The 17,916-nt window shown below is 34.0% G+C and overlaps 1 protein-coding gene across 18 annotated transcripts in view; it reads left to right on the forward strand.

The window, feature by feature from the left end:
- NFIB (nuclear factor I B) overlaps positions 1 to 17,916 on the forward strand; it is a 465,570-nt gene that overhangs the window by 437,436 nt on the left and 10,218 nt on the right. For 3 of the 18 annotated variants that reach the window (XM_081570139.1, XM_081570286.1, XM_081570160.1), the window contains exons 9-11: positions 1,167 to 1,332; positions 4,362 to 4,444; positions 14,321 to 14,409. The exons of 4 other annotated variants lie outside the window; for them this stretch is intronic. In XM_081570139.1, the coding sequence (XP_081426265.1) occupies positions 1,167 to 1,332; positions 4,362 to 4,444; positions 14,321 to 14,409 (338 nt within the window). The remainder of the gene's footprint in view (positions 1 to 1,166; positions 1,333 to 4,361; positions 4,445 to 14,320; positions 14,410 to 17,916) is intronic. 11 more of the 18 variants (XM_081570179.1, XM_081570230.1, XM_081570281.1 and 8 more) reach the window with 7 other exon arrangements.

The raw sequence follows: 17,916 nt of genomic DNA on the forward strand, positions 1-17,916 counted from the left end.
TCCAGAAAAATACATTCCAGTATTTCTTTCAAACAGTGTGCCCTTAGAATGGACACTATTTTTGTACTGGGGCTAAAACTCAGATAATAATATCTTTTCTATCATTGCCCAGGGATTTTCTCAGTTAATTCTCACAAATGTCAACAATCAATGTTTTACGTAACTCTCTTATGTCTGGCAATGGAAGAGTAAGAATTCAAAGATCAGAGTATATTTGATTGCCCTCTGCTTCACTTCAGCACATTTTAATTTACGTTGGAAATCTTTTATTTATACGTGTATGGTCAGACCTAGTTCAGCTCTTTATATCAATATATAGACCCTGAAATTTTAAAGATTTTAAATATCTTTTTACCTGTTTATATAAGTAAACCATCCCAAGTTGAGTGGAGACCCTAGAATCAAAATTGCTTGATGTGTGTGTATGAGTACACCTGTGTGTAAGCAAGGGCTAAAATTTTTGCGTGCTGAAGAATGGGCCTTGACTATAAATGATGACAATCGTTAAGTTTAATGTGTTTGGTCTCCTAGAAATTCTTGTCGTTGTTGTCTCAATGATATCATTATGCAGGTAAACGTTGTGTTCTGAGAGCCAAAATCGACTCATTGTAGCACATGAAGAGCAGAAAAGAAGGAAACACTGGTTCTAATTCTTACTAGCTCAGTGATAAGCCCAAGCTAGCTTACTAGCTTGGTGGTGTAGCCACTAAGTCATGTCTGACTCTTGAGACCCCGTGGACTGTATCCCAACAGATTGCTCTGTCAGTGGAATTTTCCTGCCAAGAATACTGAAGTGGGTTGCCATTTCCTCCTCCAGGAAATCACTAAGGACTTCTGTTTTAGTCTCAGGCTCAGCATCAATGTCTCCACTTGAGTTTTCTGTCCTACGCTATGGAAGGCTCAGTTCTGCCTGGTTCTCAGGGTGTTGTAGAAACGACTAAACCTATATAAAGTGCCTTGTAGCTGAAGACTTTCTTTTAAATGCTGCTGCTGCTTCTTAGGACTACTAACCATTGATGAGCCTCTCAACTCAGATCTGAGAGGGCTTGTGTGGTGGTTACACACAGCTTGCAGGGTCCACTCAGTCGAGTGTGCTGAGTGGAGTTGTTGGACGAGATAACTGCCTTTTGGATTGTTTCACCCGGCATTCTGTTTTTGTTTTGTAGCCTAACAGCAGTGGTCAAGTGGTAGGGAAAGTGCCTGGCCATTTCACTCCTGTCTTGGCACCCTCTCCCCATCCCAGTGCAGTGCGACCTGTGACTCTGACCATGACAGATACTAAACCCATCACTACATCCACTGAAGGTGAGGCAGCTTCACCTACAGCAACCAGTAAGTATTTCTGTAGGAAATGAGAAATGTCCATCGAAAGCACCACTGGATAACTGATCCAAGGTGGAAAACACGGCAACTTTTCCAGCTACTCAACCAGATGGAGATTTCTCATTTATGTGGAACTAGCAGGCATGATGTGGCCTGGCTCTCATACGCTCTCTCTTATCAAATTTTGCTTAGTATTTGAAAAGGGAGAAGCTTATTTGTTTGAGTAAATAGCTGTAACAAAAATAGTAAGTCATGCCTGCTTGTTCAAGGTATACATTGAAAATGCACTAAATGACATAACAGTGTACAAGGTTTTTATATCACCCAAAGAGAGATTTGATAAATGTTAGTTATTGGAGCGTTCCTGTAGAAATCAAGCCCCTTCACAAGGCAGACTGAATCAGTACCTCTGTAAGATAATTGCATGTTTCCATCACTGTAGGTTATGTCATTGTGAGAAACAGTCTCACAATGTTCAGTGTAGAAAGCATTTCAAAGCTTAGTTTTAGGCACATGTCAACTACCTGCACTTTCATTGCAACTTTTTTTTTTTTTTTTTTTTTTTACTCTATCATGGTGCATCAGGTATTATGCTTTTTAGCATGGCCAGAACATCTGAAATGTCAGAGATTTAGCCGGTGAATTGGCAATAGCTCATACCAGTAACCCAAGCGATTCCTTTGCTTGTTTGTACAGAGTGCTCAGAAATACACAAGAAATTATTGCAAAGCTTTTTAATTGGCTTCATCATCCAAGCTGCCAGCTTTCTAAAACTGGAGTTGATGTGCACAGACTGGTAAAGTGGAATGGATAAAGTTCTAGTCAGGAGGAATTAGCTTGCTTCTCTTCAATTATCCTTATTTCTTAAATCCAGAGCTTCTATTTGCACTGTTAAAGCAGGAAAATCCTGATGTTCTGAAAATCCTGTGTGAAATTATAGAAATGCAGAGCCACTGGCTCTTTCTTTATTGGCCATTGGAAAGATGCTCTTTTTGTGTGTGTGGCCCCTGAAAGACTTGAAAAGAACCTTACAGGGAAAGTGGACAATACTTGGTGGGTACAGTGAATTCAGCATTTCTTTCTCAAAATTCATGAGGCCCATAGACTAATAAAAACCAGATAAGCTTGTAATTCCCATTAATAATCATTAATGCTTAGTAACTGGTTTGTTGATAGAGGGACCTACACTAGTGAATACTTCCCTGAATGCACAGAAATGGATGAGACTCAGTCAAGGAAGATTAAGGATCCTTTAGTGCTACAGGTTAGCCATGTATATTACAGTTGCTAAAATACTACATCCAAATTTCGAAAGTGGATGCCTTGGCATCTTTAAGCAAACAAAGTCAGCAGTTTAAATACAAGCAAATAGAAAACAAAGATTTTTTTTTTTAAAGTAGCTAAAATTTCCAGAAACTTTTGGTACCTACTCTTATATTGTCATTAATAGATAAGATTCAAGGAAAAATCAAACTGAAATGATCACTTATGGGAATACTGTCAGCCTGTTTGTTAATGAACTATTTCTTATACTGACATACAGGTTGATCAAAAAGGGATCTGATTTGATTTACAAAATCATAAAATAGTCAAAAGGAGTATCTTGGTTATATAAAAATAGCTTCATCAGTCCATTTTCCTCCTGCATAAAAGTGATAAAGTGAGCTGTTTTTCTTTCCTATAAACAAAATTGTAGCTGCAACTCCGCAGGCACCACTGATAATGAAAAATTGGCCATTGAATTTATAAGTCAATAAAATTAAAGAAAATACAGAGGCCAAGGAAACCTTTTTCATGGTTGAAAAGAAAGACTAACACACACTTGGTGCCCACTCTGTAAGGGTGAGGCTCTTCAGTGCTGTGCGTTGAATTCTAGAGATCTGGAGATTGAATGGGGGCCACTGGCTGTTTATGGTTGCCATTGCGTGGGTACTTCATTCAAGAATACATAAAAGGTGAATTGTGAGCATCTTCACTGTTTTAAAAAGCTGACTTAAAAAAGCTTCACTGGATCAAATGAACATGGCAGAATTAACATATTGGTTTTTAAAAAGCCTTTTAAAAATTATTGTCTGGATTCCTCATCAGTCTGGAGGTTTTGAACCAAATATTTTAGCTTTCTTCAGACCTAGAAATGTAACATAAATGATGACAATTTAGTTTTCCTGTTTATTCTGACATGGAACAATGGGGTTGCTTAGTGCTTGGAAGATGCATCAGTCCTTTCCTTGTGAAAAGAAGCAAAAGTCTTTAGGACTACGGAGACATTTTCTTTGGAAAATTCACTCTGCACCAAAAAGTACCTAAATGAAAACTGTTTGCAAGGTGAGACCATAATAATTTAAGGAGTATTCACCTTACGCACTTACTACCTGGTGGCCAAGTATTTAAAAGGGGCTGTCAACTCCCTCCCTGGATCAATCACAAAAGATTGACTTTTTGTACTTCTGGAAAAGAAATCATTTTTTTCAGAAATATGTTCTATCAAATATAATAAAAATTCTCCTTCATGTTATTAATATTAACTTTTCTTTTTAGTAAGACTTTTCGGTAAGACGTTTTTCATCCTGCATCATCAAGTACATCTGCTTAAATTCCATCATTTAAAGCTTTCACTTTTTCCTAACAGACTTTCAGTCTGATTTTACATTTAGAATCACAGACCATCATTGATTATTCTGTTGCTAGACACCCAATATCTAGTAAAAAGTCACATCTAGGAAAAAGACTCTACTACTTAGCCAGTCTTTGGTACTCCTGCAAGACTGTAACTAGAGCTTGTATGAGATGACCACATCAAAGGATAGGATATGGTTCCTGGATAGATTTGGTGGAGGAGAAGGATAAACCAGTTGACTTGAGGTCAGCTGTCATTTCTATCCCTTGGTATTCACTTACACAAAAGAGAAGAGAAATAGAGATACACTTGTTTTTTTTTTTGGTTGCAAGTCCCACTTCTCTGGGTTTCTTTTACGTGGACAAGGTGTTCATTTGATAGTTCACAATTTTTATCTTTGTTTTTGTTCTTCCTTAATCAGCCTACACAGCCTCAGGCACATCTCAAGCCAATCGATATGTGGGACTAAGCCCAAGAGACCCATCCTTCCTACATCAGCAACAGGTGGGCAAGTTTCACCCAGGTGTGATGGTGTAGCCACGCTTTTGCATTGGTGCTTTTCTCCATGCTGTCTCTCAGATCTGGACTCAGAATGGGGCTCACGGGACTTCTGAGAAAGAAACTGATCATTTCATTTTCCAAACTATTTTCTTATTTATCTTTTGTTTCTTGTCTCTCTAAGCAGGATTTCTCAAATTGGCTCAAGACCTTTTCCCTCTCTGTAGCATATATCCATAACATCCATGAAAACAGTGTTTCAGCTAGAATATTTTCCTCAGTCTGATTGACTATTGAGAACTTACCAGCAGCCTATAACTTTCCAAGATAAAAATTGTCAACTATTTAAAAGGCTATTAGAGTAGAAACACAGCACAATTCACAATTTGTGTTTTCTTTTTCCCTTTTTGAACACTTTCATGTTTCTAGTTGTTTTACTCCTCATTTTGTTTTTTTGGCTCAAGAAGATGAATTATGAAGCTGAAATCTCAGGCGACGCATCCTTCCTATTTTAATAGGTTTAAATTGGTTTACTGATTTCAGATGTGTTAAAACACTTTTTTTTTGGTTCTGCTTTCGTACATCATTTATGTTTCAAGTAGCATTTTAAATTTCACATCTCATTAATGCTGTAAATTTAATGCAAATGAAGTGTTTATCCAAACTGTGAAAATATACAGCCAGGATTAATAGTAGCTTATAAACAAATTAGCCATAGTCAAAAGCATGGACCATACAAATAAAAATATCCCATGATTCTAGTTACAGGATGACAGAAATAATTCTAAACACTTCCAAATTTAAATGTATTTCATGATGCATATGTTTGCTGCTCTCAAGTTTTGATAGCAGAGCAGTTTGAAATTAACAGTTGCAAAATATTACATAGGGAAAAATAGTCTATAATGAATCAGAAAGAGTTGGTATTAATGAGCTTACTCTTAATTTGTAATATACATTGTATGTGCATCTGAATTTTTACAGATGTAACAAGCCTGTACAGGTACTCATGTCAGCTTCTTTTGTTCTAGACCTGTCCACCTAGTTTATGCTTAATCATGCATATCTGTGCCTCACGTGGAATTTTCAAATCCTGCCCAGTTGCAGGCGAAGGTGGCAGACTGATTATATTAAAGGTCACCACATGCAGAGTTCAGAGAAAATCATAAAGATGATAGCTTATTCAAGATACTTGACGTTTTGCCAGGTTTAAAAAAAGCAAAACAAAACAAAAGAGTGAGAACTAACTAAAAACATCTGTACACAGTTATGAAAATACCAAATAATAATTAGTGGTTTTGCCAGCTATTGGCTTTTCAACATAATTTTCTGAAATTTTGTTTTTTTCACCTCTAAAATTGCTATAATATGAAATGTGCTATAATTACTAGAATATGGTTCTGTTTGACAAATGTATATGTTCCTTGTGTTTTTTAAAAAACTATGCAGGATTTATAGGTTTAGAAACTTATTCTCTTACAAATCATTCTACATATTTTCAGAAATATTCTTATCATGGGATTTGCATGCTTTATGACACATCTCTAGTTTTCAGTTAACTTTTAATTCATAGAATCATGCCTCTGTTGTTTAAACCTTTAGCCCCAAACAGATTTAGAACATGATAACCACTTTCATGTATTTAGAAGAAATTGTCCCAACCTCCTGTCCTAGCCTAAGGCAGCTTTAATTTTTTAATTTATCACTTGTGACTGTCATTAGAGCCTCATATAATTATGATCACAACAAATGATTGTATAAAAGTTACTTCTCCTTTCATATGTCCAAGGATAAATCAAGAAAATTTTATAAGCATCGGGAGAATATTAGTCAATGTAGGTAGAGTTCTGAGCACATTAATTGAAATACATATATGAGTTCCAGAACTACAAACTTTTTTCATCAAAGGCCACCACTTGTTATTTAAGTAGACATGTCAAGTCTCTTACAATATAAATATGATTTGATTTGTCAAATGCAATATATATTTATGGAATATATAATGTGTATTGATCTTTAGAAGAAAAATTATATGTTTCATAATGAAAAATACAGTGTTCAATTTTAAATACCATACAAATAGATAATTTGTCCTTTGTATAATGAAAGAATTGGTGCTACTTTTTTGAACTGAGAGAGCATGATATGCTAATTCATAATAAGCTGCAATTTGAGACAAGCAGAAAATGGTTATATATGCATATCTTACTGTACATGTATATTACTAAACTAAGGCTCTAGTTAAAAGATTTTATTTAGTTTAATCCTTTCAAATTTTAAAAGAATCCTAGAGATGAAATTTGATGTTTACTGTCCAGGAACAGAGGGACAGAAATGGTTTAAATGACTTCAGTAGAGTAAAGGTTATTCTTTCCTACGGCAGAAATGAGATTGATTTACTGTGTCCTTTCATTACTTTCCAAAGATTTAAAAGAGACCACTCTTCTAGCAGCAGGTTTTAAATGCATTTGGTTTAAAGTACTCAGTGATGAATGAAAAGAAAAATCAAGGGGTACATGAAATAAAGGTAATCAATCATTTTATATTAGCTAGGAGAAATTCAAAATTAGAAAGGCAATGGTTTTAGTCTGAGAGAGTTCTTTCAAACATACCCCTTAGCTTTTAATACTCATGACCCCTTAAGAATAAATATTGTCACCAGGTACATTCTTCAGTTTATTGGCGACTGTTTTATAAAGATTTATCCTTTTAGGTTATGAAAAGTATTGATGTGCATTGTCAAGTGCTATTTTTTTCTTAGAAAAGAACTTTAATATAGCCTATATAAATTAGAGTTAACAATAAATTTAAAATTGTTGAATAATTTTGACTATCTTATAAATAATCTTTCCACACAATGACAATAAAGCAGAGCTTTCAATGTAGTTATTTCTAACCTACAAGGACACTGGCTTCTTAAATTGAATGAAAATATTAAAATTAACCCTTACTCTACTGGTAAGAGTAGTATGTTCATTTTGGCAGATCTGAATACGAAAAGCATATGCTTTTATAACCATTAACTTGGTAAACATGCACTTGTTATTAGTAATTATACATCTCTGTGCTCCTTTTTATAATGATTATTACTGATCAACACTGGTTGCTAAGAGCTGCCTTGAAATAGTAGTTTCTTCTGACATAGGAATTTCACTGCTATTATAAATGTGTTATCTCATTTAAATCTGAAAAATAAAATCACACAGTCATAAAGAATATTTCAAAAATATTTCTTTAAACCAATTGAGTATTTTCAATTAAAAACAGCCCTCTAGTTAGTTATAATAATCACCTCATGCCAGCTGATCGGAACTTTGAAATTTTCCTCTATCTCTTAACTCAATCTTGAGTGCTGTTTAAGGTCTGGAACCAGACTCTCTTTGGGATGATTGACTTACTTAATGCATTCACTATTGGCATGGGGGAAATCTTAAAATCAGAACTTCAATTGGAACTTCGTTTTTCTTTAACTTTGCTGTCGGAAGATGGTGTCATGGCTTGAAGAACTCATGGGTCTCTGGCAAACTAAACTCTTTAGTCTTTGCTGAAAAATATCTTTTTTCCTTTTCAGAAGTGTCAGGGACCTCTTCTCTGGCTTAACTTCATAGAAGTTTAGTAAAATGTGGTGTTTCCTTTCTTCCTTATACTTCCTGAACACACTGTGCACATTCATTATGATAGGCAATGAAGAAACTACATTTCCCAAGTTTCATCTCCCTAGGACAATGGGAATTATATAGCAGAGTGTTGGGTATTGCTTAGAAAATATAGAAATTATTGTATAAATCTAGTCTAACAATTTTAGTATAAACAGTGAGTATGAAACCGCTTCCTTGAATTAGCACCGCTTTCTAATCTGTTCAGCCTCATAATGAACTTGCTATATTGCAGGTCTTTTTTCTTTGTTATCTGGAAAGTTTGGTAATGTAAAAGAATCAGTTAATTTGATGGTCACTGTTAGACCTGAGTGTGAGGTCATTATTAAAGTTGAAATCCTTACTATCATATATCAATACAACATATTTAAAAAACCCTTATTGCAGGTTGGAAATAAAAGTTTGTAGCTAAGAAGCTTCTTGTTTGGAAATAAAAGATTACTATTGGAGCTAGCTACTAGAGTACAAATTAACCTTTGATATAGATTTGAGATGGAGCAAATGGAAGGTCACTTTTACCTTCCCTGAAACAACAAAGTCAAGTGAGCTCTAGTTTATAAGATACAAGGCTTATTTTCATATCTCAAAATTATAATCTCCTGACTATATATGCTGCTTATTATTAGAGCTTATTAGTAATGCTACTTATTAATGAATCAGTGGCCTAATCAGCTCAAGTCCTTGCATTACTTCTTAGTTGCATGGATTTTATTGGTGCCCTGGCTTCCGCATGTTACATCTCTTGCATGGCTGTATGATGCTCTTATTTCAGTTTCAGTCACTGGGCTACTTTCTATCAAAATATTTTCAACACTTTTATTGATCTAATTGTGAAACTAGAATTTGAAAGAACTTCTTGTTACACTGAAAATTTCTGTTCTATCTAATGACCTTTTTAAGACATTGCCTCTGTAGGATTTTTTTTATTTATCTAAAATATTCATTGAAATTTCTTTATAATATCTGTCCTGGCAAATGGCATAGCCAAAGCTAGGTACATGAAAACCACTGGCAAGGTAGTCTTTTATTAAAGGCAAGCAACTGAAAGGCCACAAGTGGACTATCAACAAACTTTTCAATGAAGTCAGGAAGCAGGCTATCAACACTTGGGCTGTTCTTATTGTGTCTGTTATCATAATTGACAGCTTGACGTAAAACCCTATCACATGACTTCTGGGTAGGTATGTAAAGGGATAAGAGGTCACTTTTCACATATGCTAGCTAGAAAGGAAACACATTTAGAGGAAGTTTCACTCAAAATAATGACTATGCAAATGTTTAGCTTTTGGCTAGTTCTTAAATTAAAAAAAAAAAACAGAAAACCTTCCAATGTCTGCTTTTATCATTCATTGATTCATTCACTTACTGGCTATGAAATGTTAATATCCAGATAAATTATTCTAGATAGCATAAAAATAAAATTATGTTTACTGTAATCTCAAATTTCAATCAACACAATCACAAAGGGAAAATTGTCTTTTCTGAAAATTTTAACTTTAGAACCTTTAAGTAGAATCAGGGAAATAAAGGAAATTATAACGATTTATAATTATAGACATTTTAGCCTTCAATATTTTTGAGCTGTGCATGAAAAACAGGGTAGGAAAAGAACAATGACAAGCAAACTGGTATGATGGGTGAGAAAGGGATTAGGAGTCAGGAGGTGTGGTTTTAGTGCTGACATGACAGGACATGTCTAGCCTTGGACAAGCCTTGAAACCTTCTGTCCTGTGTTCTTATCTTGGAAAGAGAAAATGAAGAGGTTGAACTATGGGATCTCCAAGTTCCCTTGAAACCTTGAATTTTACAGGTGAAAGTAGCCTCCATTTAAAAATAAAAGAAACTTTTCATTTTCTAGTTCTTACAATTTATCATCAGTAGTGTTTATTTAGCTCATGAACTAGGCATATCCATTTAACTTAATTCTACTGTGTTTATTAAATATTCAAAGCACAAGCTTCAGAAAGTAATATTAGAAGTGACTTTAAGGTACCAGGATGACCTGGAATATCTTTTTCATTTTTTTATGTTTATAAGTTCCACCTATATCACAATTTTATCTTGACCATTTTGCTTGTTCACTAAGGCTATATCCTTTTCCTGCAGAGTCATTTTATCTGCTCTCTGGGAGATAATTAATAAAATAAAAATCAATCTAAGAGTTAAGAAAGTATGGAAAGTGGAAAGTATGAATCCTCAAGGATTAATATTTTTAAGCACCCCACACCAAAAGCACCTCCACTCACCAAAAATCTCTCTCTTTTTCTTTTTCCGGGGCTATCCGGAAAAATGAAGAAACCTAAAAGAACATAAAACACACCTTTCAAGATACTCCCTTGAGGGTCCCTGTCAGGTTGGAAAATAAAAAACGAAAAGACAAATTTGCCTGTGTTGATTATTCTGTTTACAGTTTAATGGTTTACGGGTTCAACTGAGAGCTGTTGTCATCATCAGGGACTGTTAGTACAGGGGCCTATTTGTTGAGTCCAGCAAAGTAGAACATTTTCTTACTTTCTTTATTTTGTTCCCAAAGCTAACTTCGAGGCATTTAACAAAAGCCCCTGTTAATAACAATGGAGCGCCTTCATGTGAATAAACAGACTCTTATTCTGAAATCACAGGCAATCTTGATTCTACCTACATGAATATCTTGAGTGCTCTGTAGGCTAGGACAAGATCCAGATCTTAGGTGTTTCCCCTTAGGCAGATTTTTTTGAAGAAAGCTAGATGGTCCCCATCCTTGTTTTTCTGAAACTCATTTGAGTTAGACTTAGAATAAGGTTCTCACTCCAAAGCCTTTAGGGAACTTCATCCTACGAACATCTGCAGTGAAAACTTTACCTTGCCTTCTTTTTAAGTTGTTTGGACTTTTTCAGCCCCATCCCTACAGTCATAGCTTTTTTTAAAGGAGAGTATTAACTTCTTTACCTCACCTTCTGTTTTCTTTTGGAAATCTGGGCATAATTGTTTTAATATAAAATTTTCCTTAATTTTCTAGACAATTTAATTTCATGTTTGTGGGTACATATAAATTAAAGAATTTAAATTTTATCTGTGTATTTATGTAAGAATATGCATGTAATCAAATCTGTCAAAGGGTCTATATTGTTACAAATGTAAGAGCTGCTACAAATGTACAATTTCAACTAAATTTCTAAACTACTTTGCTTCTGCTGTTTTAAATTTGATTACTATGGGGGGCGGGGGTGGAGGGAAAGTACCTTCCTATTTTTTGAGGAAAAATTCTTGGAAAAATCACTAGGCTTTATTGAAGCTTTGCAGAAAAAAATTTACATTAATGAAAGGCATATATTTATGTACCACTTAAAAATTTTAATTTAATTAAAAAGTAATTGATAGCTAAATTACATAACACCAACTCTCCCACAGAACAGAAATTGAGGACTTACCACCCTAAATTCAAATAAGATTATTACCTATCATTTTAAACATTTAAAGCCTAATATAAAATCCATTTTGGTTAGGGATTCTGAATCATGCTAACACCAAGAATATTTAACTTGTTCCAAAAAGAAGCTTAAATATACTTAATATTAACTTTTCATCACCTGAGAATCTGTTCAAAATTTGCTGAGTCAGAGCTATCTTATTCAAACAAGATTCTTAGAAATTGATTTTATTAGGAATTAGTGTCATGGAAATTTTCAGTGAATATGCAGTTTCTATTTTAATTATTTTGCTCAATCATGAGGTTTATTAAATATTAATTGAAAGATGCTTTATGCAAAAGGATGTTAATAAAAGAAAAAAAAAAGAAGAGAAAGGCTCTTCATTAAGTTACCTGGCTTAAGTAGGTTATAACAGATAAGCAGGTATAAATACATTTCTCCTCAGAAATTTTTGTAAATGTTGTTAATGCCAGCCCACAATCTAAATAGCTAAATAAATTTAAATTATATTTTATATTTTCAGTAACTGAAGGGAAATCAACACTAATTAATATCCTGCCTATTTCTTTGGCATTTAGGTTATTATTAAATATGTTCAGTGGTCATTTTTTGTTTATTTAAGTATAATTGTCTGTTTGGAAGAAGATATTTTGATCTCATGTACCTTAAATATGATTGAAAATGAAGAGCTGTAGTGAGGTTTAATCCCTTTGAGACTACTGCTGAGAAAGAAACATTTAAGACTATGTTGATTTTAAGTGTTCAACAGGTGGCCAAAGATAGCCTACTGGACATTTTGTGGGAATAATAAACAGAAACAAGCAAAAAACTAGCAACATGAACAGCAGAAAAACTGATTTACATATGCATTTCTTTACATATGCATTCTTCCAAGGAGACAGTAGTGTTCCCAGTTGTCTGACAAGAAGCCAACCAGTGAGAGATATTTAGGTTCACTTGGCTTTGTGAAGCTAGCTTCTCTTTCTGAAAATTTTTCCAGTGTAATCTGAGAGGCTCATAGAAACTAACCTGAAATTAATTATTAGCAGAATTATGTAATTCTAAATATATCCCTCCCTTCTTCAGAATATCTAACAGACTAAAAATTAGGACTAGAGCAGAATCTATGAGTGGTCCTTAAGATAATTGTTATACAAAGCCAAACACCTTCAACTGTTTTAGATTGTTTTCCTAGTATTGCTTGAAAAGAATGCACTTTGAAGGAGGCAACTGTTACTGAAAAAAATTTTTTTTCAAATTACCTGATTACATTGCATTTCTGATTAAATGCTCCATGTTGAGAACTTTTAAAACATCTTGTCATAAAATTTTGTTCTGTTTGATTTAAAATGAATCAAGTGTACATTTTCTCCTTTATTCAGGCATTAAGATCCATTTTAAGAATATTTTTCATTATAATTTAATTTCTTTACTGATTTATGGCTTATTTATGAAATGTATCTTAAGCAAATTTTACGTATCTTTTAACTATGTACATTAAGTGAACTATTTAGGCTTTTTAACTAATTAATTATTTATTTGATTAGTTAAAGTTCTTTAATGTATATAATTACTTTTACCTGAAGTCTCAGTATAATTAAAATGCATGTTTGGGGAATTTTCGATGGTATTTTTGAGCCTCAGAGAGCTGTAGAAAAATAAGCAAAACCAAATATTCTCAAACTGCAGAATCACTATTATAGTATGTTAGAAACTAGTCTTAAAGGGAAAGATTCTTAATAGCCTTTTTTTTTTTTAGCCATACTGTTATCAGAAAGGATTAAAGTAACTTATCATAAGTTTAAAGGGACTTTGGCTCCAATCATCATCTTCTAGAAATTCTTACTGAAAAGCAGCATGCCAGGTTTAGTGGATTGCTGTGAATAAGTCCTCTTTTCAGTGTGAGATTCAGTTAATTTACAGCATAGCTATCTACAGATTAAAAACCATGATTTTCCAGTGTTTTTGTTCCCCCCCAAAGCCAGATAAGTTTACTTTCTTAAGCATAAAAATAAGCAATATATCTTTTCAATAAATCTGCTAGCACTGTAGGGCAGCTGTTAACCAAACAGAGCTGGATAGGGTTACTGGAACAACCTCTGAAGGGCAGAGCTGATGATTTGGAGAGCTGGGAAGAATTTGTTTCAGCTAGTATTCAGTGCATTCCTTACTCTATTCAAATGTGGTAAAGGATTTCCAATGCCATTACTCTGAGTTTAAAATAAAGTAGAAACTAAATAAAGTATCAACTCTTTATGGAAAAAAAAAAAATGCCAGTTTGAGTAAAATTAGTAAATATCTAAAACTGAATCCCTTGATGCTTCTAAACATAACTTAGGGGAAATGTTTATAAAGTGGGGCCTTTCTCCTCTAAACTGCATGTCTTCTGTGTTTTGCAAACTGCATGCTTAAAGTTATTGATTATTTTACTCAGTGCAGATGATTTGGTATGTTATATATTTTTAAAAGCTTAAAATTTTTTTTCTAAGATATATCTCTCTCTATTGAACATTAACATTTGCTTTTATTTCAGCTCATTTTGTAATCTAATTAATGTCTAATTGTTATGTTCTAAGCACTCATTTCTCTTGTATGCTTTAATTAATAGAGAAGCATATTGCAATAGCTTTTTCTGAAATATATTCTAGGAATTTTGCTTTGCAGAGTAAGGTTTTCTTTGCTTTTTTTTTTTTAAGTTGCCTCTTGGGAAAATAAGGTTAATGCCATGTACAGTACTAGTTTGCATGTGTTCATTTAAATACTAAAAACTGTAGTACTGCTCGATCCATATCTGACTGCTAGGTTTCAATTGACAGCTGAGGATTTGTGACTGGACCATGAATCAAAACGGCAGGCATTTATACCCCAGTACCAGTGAGGATACATTGGGAATTACTTGGCAAAGGTAACATTTTAATTATTTCCAACCCTACACTTACACCTAAAAATTACATGAGCTACAGTGTTTGTTTCTAACTAGCTTTACGGAAAGTATATGTTAAAATTTTAGTTGTTTTGGCTATACCATTCCTCTTTCCCTACCCTCTTCCTCCATATTTCTTATAGAGATATAACTTCAAATTAATAGGAGACTAGAGCAAATAGTAATTAATGATTGGAATTTCTGAGTCCTGTCAGATGTTGTCAACAGTTTATAATATCGGTGAGGGTGGGGCGGGGAGGGGGAGGAGGTTATTTGACACTTAGATTTAGGACCTGAAAATTGAAATCATAGTTTTAGGGAAGTCAGCTATCTGAGGGTAAAATATTGTCTTTCCCCATTACAGATTTTTCTCATTTCAGCTCTTTTTCTTTACTGTTAACTTTAAGTCATTTTAGATTGGAGGAAAGATAAAATGGTCAGATTAGTCAATTTAACTGTTTATTAGCAACACTCATGAATTTCGGTGTGTGTTGGGGGGATTGTTGGATTCAACAGCTAGAGAAGGAGTGTGGTTTGTTTTTTTTTTTTTTTTTTAGGAGTTTGGTTTAAAAAAAAATTTAGCTTCTGTTTGTACACTGATGTGACTCACTGAGAATTGATTTGGTTGGCTGAGAAGATCACTAAAATTTCATTTTTGAAAGTAGTTTTGATAGTGTCTCATTTACTGGTTTTAGAAAGTAGGTAGTGCTAATTCAACTTCTTATGAATTATTTCAGTAAAGAACAAATTGTGTCAAATTGACAAATTAAATGATTAAAATTCATGATATAATCATATGTAATGAGATAAAAATTTATAGAAGACTGAGGTAATCCCATAAGGAGTTCAACAAAAGTAGAGCCAACATAATTTTCCATCTCCTCTCTGATTGTCATCTTCTCTTTACTGAGCATCCCTATGTTAAAAGTACGTTCTCTAGTATTGGTTGTAAAAGGCCTGCCTATCTTCATATGCTTGGTAGGAAAAAAGAGTAGAGTTTCAAAGAATGAAATTAATAAAATTTCCATTTTTTACTCAGGTAAAAATTAAGAAAATTAGATTCTGTTTTAAAAGCTTGTTGACATTTTATTAACTCACTGTCTGAAATGAATGCCATATGACTTTTCCTCTTTAGAGACTAGTATAACATCCACTTTAAAATGTATAAATTTTTACCTTTTTGATTTTTTTCCATGAAGCTTATATTATTCCTCCATGTGGAAAAAATACAGTGTATACACAGTGAAAGAAGATGAACTATTTATTTATTTAAATAGTCTTTGTTAGTAAGTATTTTAAAAGTTGATATGACTTGGTAACACAGTGTTTGGATATAATTTTATTTATCCTTACATTCCATGTTCTGTTGATTGGCTAAATGGCCCATTTCTACATATAATCCTTACTGTATTTAGAAAAAATTGCAAGTTAGATGGCAAGTGCTTGTGTTTTTTAATGTGGATGTAGCTGTGTGAGTTTCCAAATCTGTGCTGTGGGTTACTGATTGATATTTACTTATCTAAAACTGGGTAGTATTGCTAAAGTACATTAAACTGAAATGAGGGTATAAATTGCTGGAGACTTAAAATGTAACTGCACCTAGTTCCTAGTAATGTTTCAACTCAAAAATTGATGCTCCCAAAAAGAAAAGGTGAGTGGGCAATGAATCATCGCAGAACACAGGGACTGAAGGGAATTAGTATGATGACTAAACTCATTTCTTAAGAGAGCTTTATTCATCTTACACATCACCTTCTTGGTGAAAAGTTGGTGCGATCATCAGCTTCAGGTCATAATCACTCAGGAAAAAAATCAATTCATTTAAGTTAAGATTTTATTTTTTCTCTCCAGTATAATTTTTGGGGATTAGTAAATAATGATATGTAGAATAGCCTTAATGCTTCAAAAAGCTTGACAAAGGTAGTTGGTTTGTTTCTTCCCTTTTTATCATTATTCAGGGGGCACATAATTGATAACAGCAGGTGTCATGATCATACATTCAACAGGTATTTATTGAAACTCTGTGGTGGGCAGTCCCAGACACTGCATGACTGATACACACCCTCACCATTCTTAAAATAAAAGTATCCTACAGTTCAGAATAAATGAACTCAAAAGAGACAGCAGCTTGCTTTGCTTTGTTATACTTATCCAAAATAGGCGCAAGTAGAGTGTATATTTGATCATACAAATAGGCCATGTCTGTGGCACAACATATGCATAATTTATGCATAGTTTATAATATGTGTCTTGCAGTTATTTATGACACATAAGTTTTTTTTTCTGAAAAAAGATATCAAAAAAGAAATCAAAAATGTCTATAACGCTATTACTTTTAAAGTAGATAACAGACGTCTAAAATCTTCAGGCCATTGCTACAACTTTCGAAGGATCTGAATAAATTAAATCATTTGCCTCTGTCCTAATGGAATAAAGAAAATATCAGGTTCTTTTTGTTGTGGTTGTTGTTTTTGGTTTTGAACCAAAAGCAACCCCTGGAGATTTTGCAGTAGCAGAGGACAAGACAAAGAAAGTGTTTGGTTTTACTTTGATTGCTGTTTGCTGCCATTACCTTCTTGGTATAATCACTGTCCACGGTCACCTCATTTTCTGCTTTGTGCCCGTCCTTCTGTAGAAGTGTTTCCATGTCAAAGGCAACTTCTTCTTCAGGACTGAAAATGGCAGTGCCCAGGGAGCTATGCGAGCATAAATCAAAGCTGGAAGATTTCCTCCATCCTCTTCTCTCTCCATGCATCCCCCAATCCCAGTGTATAAACATTCCCTTCAGAACTGAAGCTGACTCCTTTGGAAAGTTTTCACAGACTTATTAAGTTGCAACCCTGAAGGTGTATTGTTGTTTTGACCTTAGAATTTTGAGAGCTCTGTGTGTGTGTGTGTGTGTGTGTGGTTGCTTGCATCTTGAAAATGTGATTTTTTTTCCTAACCCAAAGGTCAGGTACTGCAGTTAACCCACAGTGAAATCCCTTGGTGGAGTGCTCACTTCTGCGTGAGTCCAGAGAGGCTCAGCTCTTAGCAGGGTGATGAGTTGCTTATGCTGTTTATGAGAGTACTGTTGTGTCTGTGCTTTGTCCTCTGATGTGGACAAATTACACTATCACATCTGTGAGTTATGTGGATATAAACAAATACAGCAGTTAACTCCCTAACTGGCTTGCTTGCTTGAAGCTATAGCCAGAACATAGCTTGTACTATCAAATATGAAAGAGCAATATATTTGAATGAACAAGAAAGCCACAGGACAATCCAAGAATAATATAAACAGAAGTTATTTTAAAACATTGGAGGGAGTGCTTTATGCAAAAGAGAAACTGGATTTATTGTTTCAGTCCCTCTTTCCCCCTTCACCCCTTTCAAGAAAAGGCAAAGCCACAAGTGAGTGGCTGTATGTGTCTGATGGCTTCTATAAACATAGCAGCAGCCTTCAGATGGCTAAAATAAACATGTGCGTGTTACTGAAGGATATGTTTA

This window comes from Giraffa tippelskirchi, chromosome 1 (assembly GCF_054371585.1).
Source record: "Giraffa tippelskirchi isolate mGirTip1 chromosome 1, T2T-mGirTip1v1.2.pri, whole genome shotgun sequence".
Lineage (NCBI taxonomy): Eukaryota > Metazoa > Chordata > Mammalia > Artiodactyla > Giraffidae > Giraffa > Giraffa tippelskirchi.